This window comes from Gobio gobio (assembly GCF_949357685.1).
Source record: "Gobio gobio genome assembly, chromosome: 23".
Classification (NCBI taxonomy): domain Eukaryota; kingdom Metazoa; phylum Chordata; class Actinopteri; order Cypriniformes; family Gobionidae; genus Gobio; species Gobio gobio.
The window spans coordinates 22563173-22577737 of NC_137119.1; the positions used below are offsets into that span (position 1 = coordinate 22563173).

At 40.2% G+C, this 14565-nt stretch overlaps 1 protein-coding gene across 1 annotated transcript in view; it reads left to right on the top strand.

Annotated features, from left to right (window-relative positions):
• neto1l (neuropilin (NRP) and tolloid (TLL)-like 1, like) overlaps window positions 1–10726 on the top strand; it is a gene marked incomplete at its 3' end in the record, with an annotated part of 146837 nt that extends 136111 nt beyond the window's left edge. The window contains exons 8-10 of the mRNA XM_079806729.1: window positions 2389–2502; window positions 4047–4623; window positions 10666–10726. Coding sequence (XP_079662855.1) covers window positions 2389–2502; window positions 4047–4623; window positions 10666–10726 — 752 coding nt within the window. The remainder of the gene's footprint in view (window positions 1–2388; window positions 2503–4046; window positions 4624–10665) is intronic.
• Window positions 10727–14565: the final 3839 nt, after the last annotated feature.

Sequence of the window (14565 nt, forward strand, 5' to 3'; positions counted from 1 at the left end):
ACTATGATAATGTGAGAAAATGTTAAATGTCTGAATAAATTTTGGTTTGACTGTATATTTCTAACTATTTTAAATGTCTTCTATTTTGGAAACTTTTCGGAAATGTTGGTGTTTTATTATGACAATAAAAATAAATTATAAATATATATAATTTATTTTACTCAATATATATTGTGTTTGTGTGGGTGTGTGTGCATATAATTTTTAAATAATATAATAATAAATTCTAAATTATATAAAAGTATTATAACAAATGCTATAAATAGACTAATATTATCAAATTTGTGTAACTTAATAAAATACAATAATTATGCTTTACATGCATTAATATATATATATCATTTTCTTTTTTTGTTTCTCACACTATATAAAAGTTATTTTTATGATACATGTAAAGTATATAGCTTTCTTTATATTTTATATTTTAGGAAAGTTGTTCCTTGCAGGGAATCGTCATATTTGAGGGTCCTTGGCATCAAAAAGTTTGAAAACCCCTAGCGCTGAAAATAGTAAATGAGCAATTTTGTGCACAGACTGCAGCATAGCAGCACAGCTTCCACTTCTTCTGATTGATTGCGGGGCTTTAATGGACATTAGTGTGCGTTTAAAGAGAGAGGCGGATATCCTGAAGCATGCGGGAGAAGAATGGTTGAGGGAATGAGTCTGTGGTTTTGATTTTGAGGCCCTTGAGGGTGCAGAAAACACATAATGCTCTTTCTGAGATAGAAAGAGGCAGCTGCGCGCCTGCGTCAGTCTTCGTGAATGGCGATAGGTGGATTTGTGTAGGAGCCCAGTGTCTTTTGTGCAGCCCTATCCAGTGAATGAACACAGGATGTGCGGTTGCCCGGGTAACACCCCTGCATAACTTGTTCAGGCACTTACTTATGCACTCCCTCTCTTACTCGCTTTCTCCCTCTGGTTTGCTAGCCTCAGCAGCTGAACGGGGGAAACCACCATCCACTGAAAAGTGTCTTGCCCAACAGTGTGTTTTTGCTCTCTAGGAACAAATTATGTTTTTAGATGAGTGACTAAATGGTTTTAACTTTTTTTTTTTTTTTTTTTTATCAGATTCTTACATATGACTAATTCAACACATTGGAAAGCCTTTCAATCTGAAACAATTCTTTCAAACTTTGAAACAATTTTCACTCAGAAATTGCAAGTAAATTTCACAAGTAATAAATAAACATCAAGTAACATTGAATTGAACGTGACTGCATTAACAAATGATATCTTATTGTAAAGTGTTATCACTTTTGTTGTAAGGTCTCCGGAAAATAATTTCTATGGAGGTTGAAACCACCACAGAAAGTCCAGTCTCTTTCAGTGCCTTATTTAGTTACAGTACAGGGCTGCAGCGCCATCTTGTGGTGGGAAGTGGAACTGAATCAGAACGTGAAGGCGAGAGTCGTGAGGACAGCACTTCTGGAATGATGAGTCATCCTAATTTACGTTGTTATTTCTCACCTGGGAACAGCTCGGGAATACGGTCATTAATAAATCTGCAGGGTACATTCAGTCAACCTTGAAGCTGTGTTATTTTAGGGTTTTTTGTACGAACTAGATGATCTATGTCCTCTGCAGACTGCAAAATGTCAAGTGAGGTATGTGGGAAGTGGCCACACATTGGTGGGCGTATGAGGCAGCCTACTTATGCGTGCGAGGTGATTGAGACCGAAGCTCCGCCCCTTCTGAAAGTCACCTTGGCTTTAAATGGGCCTTGATGTTGTAAATGTTATGCGAGGTTCTTTTTATGCGTACTTTCTCATTTATCATTGTATAAATTCAACTGAGACATTCATTCATTTTTTCAGCTCAAATGGAGACTGTTTGAACACCCTCCCTAATATATGTTTCACATAGGACACAAATATTATATTCATCTTCTTTGATCTTGAATGATATTGGTGCTTTTGGAAATATTAAAGTACTTGCAGTTTGTGTCTGCATTAATTATCATCACCACATCTTGGCAATTAGGAGAAACTTGTAAAATTATAGAATAAATTTGAATCTATTAAGTAATTCAACTGAATTTGATTCACTGTATATGCATATATCGACTCTTTCTTGAGGTAAAACCAGAATAATATTACTAGAAATATTACAAAATATCTGCAGCTTCTACAGATATGGACTTGTTTCCATGCATATTTGAAGAGCTGTATTAAAATTCATGCGTAGCAGAAGGCAACAGAATTTGATTTGGTTGGTTTGAGTAATGGGTTTCTAAATTTGAACTGTATTGATGCACAGACACAGTCAGATAGACATCCAGTGTGATTTGTGAGATTAATTGTGTTCAGAGGATAAGATTATAGACAGCATCTTATTAACAGGAAGAAATGAAGTGTAATATGACATTAGCATTATCCATTTTCCCCACAGCTCCCTGTGAGGCAAATACTTTCTTTTGCCACAGTAACATGTGTATCAACAACACGCTGGTGTGCAACGGAGTCCAGAACTGTGTCTACCCTTGGGACGAGAACCACTGCAAAGGTAAATTGTACTTTTAAAAAAAATATATCCTCTCAAGTCTTTAGTGGTTTGTGAGTGCATATCTCGCCTTTGTTTTTCTCTAAATGATACTTGGAGAGATTAATTGTCTTCAAATTCTTCCCCTTCTTGTTCATGTTTGATAGCTAGTCAACAGATATATCTTGCTGACTTCACAAACCCACAGCTGTTAAAACAGACCTTGTTATAAAGCGCTGGGGTTCAATGATTGACTTTGCACTGTAATGCCGCTGAGAAAAATGAGCAGGCTACTAGAAATTCATTTGTATATTTGAATGACTGTGGCTCAGACTGGATTTGAATAATAACATCAATTCATATAAGTGCAGTTCCGCCATATCTGTGCTTATATTTCACATGAGCTGTCCAAGCTGAATTAAGTTGGAAATATTGCTGGGATCCTCCATAGAGGATACTGGAGTGGTGTTTTTTAGCTCAGCTTGTTTTCTGCAATACTAGGGGAGAGCAATTGTTTTAAATAAAAAAGGCCTAAAACTTTGACATTTTGTATCAGTCATTGGCAATTAAATGTAGAATTTAATGGATTTAATAAATAGTCAAGTTAATTGAATAGGCTAATATTCATATTGAATTTTTTTATCCCACTGAAAATGTAAGTTAAAAAAAACTTTACCAAGTGTATTTTTTAGGGTTGACCTTTCTATCTTCGGTTCTTGATTAAATATGTTTAACACATTTTTAAACACATTTACTAAAGTAGGCTTATTTCCTTTTGCTTTCTAAAGATTGATTGTAAATCATGGTTATTTTATTTAGCCTTGGTTTTAAACACTAATAACAAAAGTAAAAAAAAAATACAAACTAAAATATTACAAAATGGTTACTTTTTACTTCTATATATATCTAAGACAAAATGTCAAAGTTGTTATATATAAGCATTGTATCATAAAGTTGATTTATATATATGATAATTAATAAATAACATGTTTCTATTCAAATATATATACAAAATATACATGCAGATAATATTTGAATAGAAACGTTTTTTATTAAATATCAGATAATATAAATCAACTTTATAATACAATGCTTATAAATGTTTATTTATAAGTTGAATAGATGAACAGTAAAAACAAAAAGTATAAAAAGAAAAAGTAAAAAAAGTAAACAAAAATGCTACAATAAATATTAATAAATAATTAATATTACAATTGGATATATACAAAGAGCATGCAGATAATATTTGAATAATTTGTTTTGGTTTTGGTGCAATGACATTATAAAAGCCAAATGATTTAATTTTGAAAAAGTATCATGAAGCCTTAGTTTGGGGTTGTCTGCACATCTGAATGCAAATAATGCCTCTCTCCACTGAACCAAAGCCAGTGCAGATGTTATACGCTCACTGTGCTACATAAATGTCAAAGCTCTCCCATTAGAATGATTTACTACTTCTGTGTGCTGTTTGTAATCTCTTTGATACAACTGTTTCAACAGAAGGTAACCCGCACTGACATTGCATGCCTGCAGTAATAATGTATTATGTTTCTTGTTGTGTTTTGCAGAAAAGCGGAAAGCCAACATCCTGGACAACCTCAATAACACCAATGGCACCATCATCGGCGTGACGTGCTGCATCGTACTGATCTTACTGGTCGTATCAGTGATCGTTCAAATCAAGCAGCCACGGAAAAAGTACATCCTGAGGCGGGAAGACTTTGACCCCACCATGTTCCAGGAGGTGTTCCAGGAGCCACCGCATTATGAACTGTGCACTCTCCGCAGCACGGCGGCCACTTCCGCGGACCTGGCCGAGCTGGCCGAGGACTTTGAGAGCTACCACAAGCTGCGGCGCGCCTCCTCCCGCTGCGTTCACGAGCATCACTGCGGTTCCTCACAGCTGTCCAACAACAAGGGCAGCCGCACCAACTTGAGCGCCCGCGAGGCGGCGGCGGCTATCCTGACAGACCTTCCACCACAACCCATGCGGCCACTTCCTCCCCAAACCAACCGCAGGAACATTCTGGTAATGAGACACACCTACTCACAAGATGCCGCAGATACCTGTGACCTAGATGATGACCTGGAGGAGGTGCCCACCACTAGCCACAGGCTGTCCAGACACGAGAAAGCAGTGCAGCGGTCAGTATCAATTGATCTTTGATTATATAAATTCATCATAATGCATATTTTGGAAGAATTTACTCCCACTTTCATTTTTATTCCTCTTTAGCTCCTCTACCCAGCTTCTCATTGATTTTTTTTTTTGTATTTTCTTCTTTGTTTTTTGTTTTGTTTTGTTTTTTGCTTTGATATTCTCTTTTTGAGACAGCATCATAGTCAGGGTTGAGTTTGTAAAAGCTGTAGAAATGCAGAAGATGCTTTAAGAATATGCCTGCAGTATGTTTACAGCCCTCTATTAGCAAAGGCTGACACTTCTAAATGCTAATGTTCAGCTAAAGACATGCATGAAGATGGAACTGAGAAATAAACACAGACTTTATTCAGGTCTGTTTTCAGTGAAACTATATGTGAAATTATCAAAAGGGCTTCTGTTTTCACAAGGTTTCCTTTCGCAGTGGAACTCTACATTGTGTCGTGGAGCTATGTGAATGCTCCTTGTGAGCCGGTGTCTGAAGCACGTGTGTTACATGGCAATATTGATTGGCTGCTACCATAGTCAGGTGACGTCACAGCTGGCAGAGTATATAAGGACGACTAGAAAGAACGTAATCAGCTTTGTTTTCTAGCTCTTCTGCTCTCAGGCCAGATCCGAAAGCCTGCTCGGCAACTTCTTCCAATCTGGCGGAACTAGGAGTTGGGAGTTGAGGCGGATGTTTTGACTGAGTCTGTCTCCTCCCTCAGCCTCACATACGAGGAGCTGGTCGACGTAATGATCCGGTCCATGGACAAGTTAAAATTAGATTGATCTAGGGATAGAGAGGATCTCTACCCCAAACAGGCCGGATGAGCGATACCTTGCGGGTCTTAAGCATCCCACTCCAGTAAGCCTTCCTTTCCTCCTCGATCTCCACACTGCGGTGGTGCACTGACCGTGTTCATGACCCTACAATGAACACTTATGCCAATGTTAAGGGGCTCGATGAACACGGATATGCTGGGATGCCCCAGGTTGAGGAGTTGCTTGTGAGCTATCTCGTCCCTGGCACGCCGTCCTCATGGCAGGCTCTAGCGAGGCTTGTTGGAAAGGCATGGTGGTGTTACAAGCCTACAAAGCCCACATATTAAAGGACCTTAAAAGTTGTGAGGGATTATCTCCAGACGCAGTCCTGGAGCTACGCTGCAACACCGATCTTGCCCTCCATTTCCATCGGCCGCTCACTTGCTGCCATGGTTGCCACGGAGAGGCATTTATGGCTTAACCTCTCGGGGGTCAAGGAGAAAGATAGAGCTTTTCTCTTGCCCCAGTGACGCCTACTGGGCTTTTTGGAACCGCTGTTGAGGCAGAGGTCCAGAAGTTCAGAGGCAAAGATTAAGTCGCCTGCACTTGAGCGATATATCCCCCGCCGCAGTTAAGGTCCCACATCCCCCTCTTCTGACCCTGTTCCTGGTCCCAGCTGGAGACAGGATCAGAAGGAAAGAGTCGCTACCTGAGCCCCGCCTCCAAGGACAGCGACCTTGCAAGAAGTGAAAGAGGGGCCTACGTGTAACTGTATTAGTCTGGGAATAGAGGAGAATTTGCTTGATTCACACATAAGAGAAGCGGTGATTTAGGTAGAGTTTACTCCTTCCTGTATGAATATTTTGCCCCTCCAGACATGGATGAGGAAATTCAATAAGTCTGTCGCAGGGGTTGGGCCTAACGTGAAATACATCATGCAAATTTCCTTAAGAAGTAGCATTCTCTCCAGCATTTAGCTTTGAGATTGGGAGATAATATTTGTCATGACTGTTCACTTCTCAAATAAATCAGACTAGTACAGTAATATTGGCTAAGGTATTATCTTTCCCTGAGCCTGGGAAGCGCAGGTGCTTTCATATGAATAAGTGGCTGCATATTGCACACTATTTTCAGTATATCACCTCTCTTGTTTATTGTGCTTCCCTTGGAGTCACACTAGTTGAGTAAAGTTGGCGTGCTCAGATTTGTGACCCACTTTTAGTTACAGAGTGTGTCCCCTTTGGGCAAACTTGCCACACAAATAGCGAAAAGGATTTCGCCCCGTCCCTTTGTCTGTTGTGTCCTCGAATACTATGAGGTTTCCGTAAGTCTTCTTAGCAGTGCGCTAGACTGTTGTAAAGCGATGAAATTATATGGACATGCTTTCTGGCATATTGGACATCACAGGTGTAGATCTCTAACGTGGCTACATCCCATTCTTCTACCTGCCACCCTTCCTAGGACAGGAAGGGTAATATGGTTATGAGGTGAATGTGGCAAGCTGCACATCCTTTAATCATTTGTCGCCTGGCTTGTTCTAGGACTATGAAGTTGGTATGCCTAAAAAAAATAAGTTTTTTGAGGAAAACATTCCAGGATTTTTTTCTCCACCTTTGACTTCCATTGCAACCAAAATGTTGATGGTCCAATGCAGTTTCAAAGCGTTTTAAAGGACTTCAGAGGCTCTGCGTGATCCCAGACGAGGAATAGGATCTTATCTAGTGAATTTTTTTTAAAGGGGTGGTAAAACACATTCTTTTGAAGGCTTGATTGTGTTTGTGGGGTGCACTGTAACATGTGTTCATGCTTCGTTTTAAAAAAAATTGCCTTATTTTTCATATATTTGACCTTTATTCTACACTGCTCTGTCCCTCCTTGTAAAACGGTCTGATGCTTTCCGGGTTGTATGAAGCGGCCCCTCAAAAATACGCAGTGGGCTCAGATTGGTTAGCTGGCCCAGTGTGTTGTGATTCGCTAACCGCAGTGCACGTCGGAAACGTCACGCCCCTTACCGCCCGAATCAGACCCAGAACATTTGAGTGAAGATGATCGAGCAGAACCTGTTCAGTCCTCGAGAGTAAAGACTGCGGATCTATAATGATCGCTACTGAATGGCACTTTAACTTTTGTATTTTTAGAACGATTATAGCCAAATATCTGTCGCAAGAACTAACCCAAAACAAACACTAAGCACTGGCTTTAACTAGTAAGTTAGCCAAATCACACACAGAACCATGTTTAGCATGCCTGTAGATAAACAATACATAAAAGCTCTAATCAAAGAATAATTTACACTAATGCCAGGTTCGCTGTTGAGATTTTAACGTTAGTGTTTGTAACGATAGGTGTTCGTCGGATAACGTTAAGTATGAATGAGCATTTAACAGACTGGTTTGCAGAACAGCGTTGTCATCTGTTTACTTCCTTGCTACAACCTATTACAGGAAAACACATCGATGAAAAATAAATCAGACTTACAGGTTGTGGCCCGTAAACAGCTTCTGTTTGTAAATCCAGCTTTCAGGACAAGCCGTGGTGCATATCCTGTATTGAACTCGCGAAGTTTGTGGAAGTTTGTGTTGTCCTCCGTGAAATGTGCAGCGCGCGCGTCGTGCATCCACGCACCGGCAGTGTTTTTTTCACGCAGCTGACGTTGTGCAAATCTGGTATTGAAATCGCGAAGACGGTGGATGCAGGGAGCCCTGCGCGCGCCTGATTCCCCGCTGACTCAAACACACGTGCATATAACATGCTGTATGTTAAACGCTCTGCAACGCACCCCCTTCCCAAGAAGGCTGAACAGAGCAAGTATCCCAGACCTGCAATCCGGATGAAAATAACAGCGTTTCTTCGGCATTGCGGCAAAAACACAGCCTACTAACGCTTCCCCGCGGCGATACAAAATTGCCTCGCCCCCCTTATTTCATATTCCCCGGAGGAGGGGTTTATGTAAATATTGGGCCTGGTGATGTCAGCAAAACCTGGGTGAATGTGTAGTAGTCCCTAGCGGCCGTTTGCTGTAGTCCTTAGAAACTGATTTCTTTAAAAGCAAATATCTCCCTTTGCTTTAAACTTTGAACGTTGTAACTTTGCAGATGTTGTTTATGCTCAAGCAGCAACATTACACGTTAGCTAAAGTTAGAATAGTGAAATCGTGGTTTACCACCCCTTTAATGAATATACATATTGCCAGTGATTGCGCAATCACCTCGAAAACGGCACACTAGACGTCGGCGGAAGTACCGCCCCAAGCGAACGTGTGAGGTCTAATACAAACGCCCTTTACCAAAAAACACTCCATCTTCAACTTTAAAATCATCTGACATCGTTGTTTTACCTTTTTTTGCTACAGGGTGTTTGTATTAGTCTTCACACCAGCGCATTGTAAACACGGGGGCGGTGCTTCCGACTACGTGTAGTGAGACGTTTTCGACGTGATTGAAACTCCCTTGATTTGGACCTTCAACATTTTGGTTGCAATGGAAGTCAATGGTGGAGAGAAAAATCCTGGAATGTTTTCCTCAAAAAACTTATTTTCTTTTCGACTGAAGAAAGAAAGACATGAACATCTTGGATGAGATGGGGGTGAGTAAAATATCAGGACATTTTCTAAAAAAACGAATCCTTTAATCTGCTCCTTGTTGAATCACATTAATTTTTGGAATAACGGGCTGGTACTTCCCTTGGGGAAGGGACAGCTATCTAAGCCCCCTCTCCTAGATTGGAGGCTGCATCATTCTGTTCCCATACATGTGTGCAAATGCATGTCTACCATGGCCTACCATGGTTTTCGTGTGTGGTTTTGCTTTCTGTAACTTACAGAGATGGTAATATGATCTTTGTGTTATCTAAAGGTTTTAGATCCAGTCATTGGATCCAGTCACTTCTCCACCGCAGCTGTTCCCGTTAGTTATGAGTTCTATGTGAAACTCAAGTGCTCCGCTCTCCACCCAGATATAAAAGCTGCTGTTGGTTAAAGATTTGACGGATAAACTCACAGCTGTAATTGGACTCTTGTCACGTTAAAAGTGATGTTCTCTCCTGAGGCCTCTACTGGTCCTCAGGACGGGATGCTTAATAACTGCTCCCTGGGAGGAAGTTGTCCCTCTTGAACTATGGCTGAGGGTCCAGGTGGCAGTCCTCTAATCTGCCCCTCCTCTTTGGTTGGCAGACGCAGTAAGGCTGCGATCTACCTAGTCAGTTATAATATCTATATAAAGTTATATGTTAGTTCTGGGTCACTAGGTGTGCTGTATGGCAGTCTTTTATTTCACTGCACAGTGATCAGGCATTTGGGCAGTATGGTGTGGTAGGTATTTCGTTCCTATAGTGTGTATGGCTGTAACCATGGTTCCTGAGAAGGGGAATGAGACACTGCATCATGTTTCCAAACTTTCGACATGTACGTCTTCCTTCAGACAAATGAAGCTGATGACATTTTTTCTAGGTGCCTCTATATACTCTGCTGCTGTGCCTGTGATGTCACCTGACTGTGGTAGCCAATCAAAATTGCTGTGTAACACACACATGCTTGAGACTCCGGCTCACGAGGAATGTTCCCATAGAGTCAACTCCATGACGCAGTGTCTCATTCCCCTTCTCAGGGAACCATGGCTATAGTCATAACCTGAGACGTTATGCAGACTATTGTTCAGAAGTTTGGGGTCAGTAAGAATTTTTTAAAAGAAATTAATAATTTTATTCAGCAAAAATTCTTTCAATTGAATTGACCATAAAGACATTTGTAATGTTATTTCTATTTCAAACAAATTATGTTCTTTTTTTTTTATCAAAGAATCCTGAATTATAATGTATCACAGTTTCCAAAAAAACTATTAAACAGCACAACCGTTTTCAACATTGATAATAATTCAACATTTTTCTTGAACACCAATTCAGCATATTAGAATGATTTTTGAAGGATGTAACGCTGAAGACTGGAGTAATGATGCTGAAATTCAGTTTTGCCACCACAGGAATAAATTATATTTTAAAATATATTAAAAAATATATAAAACAGCTATTTTAAATTTAAATAATATTTTATAATGTAACTGTTTTACTGTATTTTGCTCAAATAATACAGCTTTGGTGAGCATAAGAGACTTCTTTCAAAAACAATACAAACTTTTGAACAGTAGTGTGTATTCTTGAGTAATTTGAAAATGACAGGGCTTATGAAGTAATTTTCAGAACTAGACCCCAAACAAATGAAATGTGCATTATAATTCCTTATGCAAAAAAATACCATGATATTAAACATACAAGCAATGATATTCCAGGTTCTGCCTCATTGGGTCTCTAAACAAACATGAATCTGAGTACAACACAACTAGGGTGTAACAGACAATCTGAAGGTAAGACTTTTTAAACACACTCAATTTCATGTAATTAAATGTTTGTCTAGTCAGTGTCTGTGAGTCAGTTTGTTTGTTTTTGTTTTCTTTTGTGTACTATTTCTTTTGTGTTTTGTCAAAACCCTTCATCATTGCCATTGAGATGGTCATCATTAGGACATGTGACCATCTTGCTTATTGGTGAGGTCCTTTTATATGTTGCTTGTCATGTTTTCTTTCTTTAATTTGTTTTGGCAAATTTAAGTACTCCTGACAAGATATCAAAAAGTATGGGTCAGCTGAAGCACATCACTTTGTTGAGGGCTATCCATGTTTGTCTTGCATACACTTTGAGTCATTATTTAACCGCACTGAGAGGACATTTTAGTTTGAGCAAAAAATAACTTTAAAGGAAATTAAAAACAAACAAAAAAACAAAGTTATTTACTAACCCTGACTTTTTTTCAAGTGAAAAACATAAAGGTGAGTTTTTTTTAAAGAATATCCTGGCTACCTTGATAAATAAAGCACCATGAAAGTATAATTTACCAGTATTATTTTAGTATTATTTATATATTATTATAGGGTAGCACTTTACTATAAGTTAGTTAACTATTTACGTTAACTTGAACTAAAAACAACATGATTTTCACATGTGCAAAACCACATGTGAAACATACTTTGCACATGGGAAATGGGGTTTTGGAACAGTTCTTTTATGTGGAAAACATGGGAAGTTCATGTGGTTTTTCTGTAACAATAAAAAATACTTCTACAGCTTTTATCAATCTTAGTTCATGATAATCTCAACTTTTGCTACTATGTTTTTAAGATCAAAAGTTGTATGTTAACAGTTAATATGAATATGAAACCTTTTAACTAACATTAACAAAGCTGTAAAAAATAAATAGCTCATTCTTAGTTCATGTTAGTTATTGCATTAACTATGTTAACAAATTATACCTTATTATAAAGTGTTACCTTATAGTATATTTATTATTTTGAATTAGCTTTTATTTTGATGTTTTTAGTTTTCATTTTATTTTAGTTTAAGTTCTAATCAATTTTAAATATTTCTATATAGCTTTAATGAATTATTTAAAGTTTAACTTTAGTAATTTTAGTACTAAAACATTTCAGTTAGTGGGTGTCAGCAAGCGGTTGAATCAAAAAACGGAAAATAAAGGCTGAATTTATCTGCAAGCAGTTCTTCAAATCAAATCAAACTCAAAATTACACTTGAGGATATCAGGAAACAAAAATGCAAGAAACAGAACAACCTATTAGAGACGAGATCTGACAAAAGTAACAAAAAAGGGCTATATAAATACACAGGGAATCAATAGGGGCTGAATGAGCTTATTAAAAAGACACAGGTGTAACACATGAGGGAAAATCAAAAACCATGCAAACTAATGAACAGGGACAAAGGAAACAAACTAACACAGAAAACTGAACAGGAAACAGTGCAAATCAAATAAGATCACAACTCAAATCAAACTCAAACCCAGAATCAGACGTAACATTACCACTACCCTATCAAAAAGGCTTGTTCACGTACCTTAAAACAACAACAAAAGTTCAACAGAGGAGGGTGTGCAGGGGCTTACAAGGCGGATGTAGAGCTGGCAGATGGGACAACCCAGGACAAGGAGGGAGCCAATGAGGAGATGGGGGTAGGAAGAGCCATGGAGCAGACGACAACGGGATGAGCCAGAGAGTGACCCCAAACAATGTTAGCTGGCTCAAGACCCACAGCGGAGCGGATGGACGAAGGAGCCATTGTGAATTTTTAGTGGAGAAGCCACGGAGACCACTGACAGAGGCGGAGCTGGTGGAGGTGTAGACCCAGGCAGAGCCAAAAACCCAATAGGTGTGTTCCACCTTGTCTGCGGCTGGATGTAACCGATTGGCAAGAGTTGCCACTTGCAATCGGGGAGGAGCTGAAAACGGAGATGTGAAGTCGGAAACGTTCTGCTTCCTGTAGTGATGCTCATGCTGTGTTTTATGCAAACACAGCATGAGCGTCACTACGGGAAGCAGAAAGTTTCCGTCTTTTTACTTTATCACAGCTGAAGTTAAATAAATGCAATATTTGTCAAATACACAGATGTGTATCATTCAATACTTAATGTACTGCTTAAAATGGGGTCTGTTTGTACAAGAATAAAGTTCAACATGAGCCCATACCTGTGCAGCCATTCTTGAGGAGCTGCGCCGGCTAAGTCAGTTGTCTACTCTCGATTCGCTCTGGTGGTACTTTGATGCAATTCGTCGGAGACCAAGGCGAAGCCATGATGACGAGCGACCGAGGTGGAGCCAGGGTGCCATAGGAATGAGGCAAAGCCAGTGCGACTGAGGACTGGGCCAGACAGGGCTGAAGGGTCGGAGGGATGAGGCGTAGATGAAGGCCCGTAAGTCTGTGGCGAAGGAAGAGTGGCAACTGACCAAGGCAGAACCAGAGGAACGAGGAAGCCCGGTGGAGCCAAAAGGATAATGAACGCAGACAGAGCCAAGTGAGTGAGGAGCCAAGGTGGAGCTGGAGGTTCAAGGTAGAGGCAGCCTTGGTACTTTGGGCGGGGCTCCATTCTATGCCCTCGTACTCTTTGAGAATATCCACAGGAACGGGCACAGGGACTGGTCACACACCTGGTAACACTGTACTTCTGGCTCGGGCTCCCAGACGAACTTTGCCTTGGGGGTATTCTCCTTGATGAAAATGATGGCCAGCTCACACACCTGGTCAGACTAGGCTTTCCATAGCTCTGGGTCTGCAGTGGGCTCTGGCTCCACCTCCTCATGGGGCTTTGTCTCTTTGTTCATGGTGGGCTCAGGCATTGAGTCAAGAGTGGGCTCAGTTGTGTTGACCATTGGGCTGCTGATTGGGGACTTGATCTGTTGATTCAAACCTGCTGAGAAAAACACGCAGAGGCTGATGTCTTTATAGTGCATGAAGGGCACCAGATCCAGAAATCTCTGCGTGTGCACCTCGAGGGACTGACCACCCTGGGAGAGGAGGATCCGAACTGCTACTAGTTCCATTCGTTTGGTCAGATCTTCTGTCATGCACGGTTTGACGAAAAGATGGAAATAAAGGCTGAATCTGTTTGCAAGCAGTTCTTCAATCAAATCAAACTCAAAATTATTCTTCTTCTTCAGGATATCATGCAAGAAACAAATACGAGAAACAGAACAACCGCCTAATAGAGACTAGATTTGACAAAGAAAGTAACAAACACATGGTTACAGATACACTGGGAAACACTAGGGACTAAACGGGATAATTAACAACACACAGGTGTAACACATGAGGGCAAATCAAAAGCCATGGTAAATAATGAACAGGTACAAAGGAAACATGAACTACGGTCATGTTAGTGGTATTATAACAAAGTGGAAGCAATTGGGAACAACAGCAACTCAGCCACGAAGTGGTAGGCCATGTAAAATCAGCAGGGTCAGCGCATGCTGAGGTGCACAGTGCACAGAAGTCGCCAACTTTCTGCAGAGTCGATAGCTACAGACCTCCAAACTTTGTGTTGCCTTCAGATTAGCTCAAGAACAGTGCGTAGAGAGCTTCATGGAATGGGTTTCCATGGCCGAGCAGCTGCATCCAAGCCTTACATCACCAAGTGCAATGCAAAGCATCGGATGCAGTGGTGTAAAGCACGCCTAGAGTAGTGGAGTCGTGTTCTCTGGAGTGTCTGGCAATCTGATTGGCGAGTCTGGGTTTGGTGGTTGTCAGGAGAATGGTACTTGCCTGACTGCATTGTGCCAAGTGTAAAGTTTGGTGGAGGGGGGATTATGGTGTGGGTTTTTTTTTTTTTTTTTTTTTTTTTTCAGGAG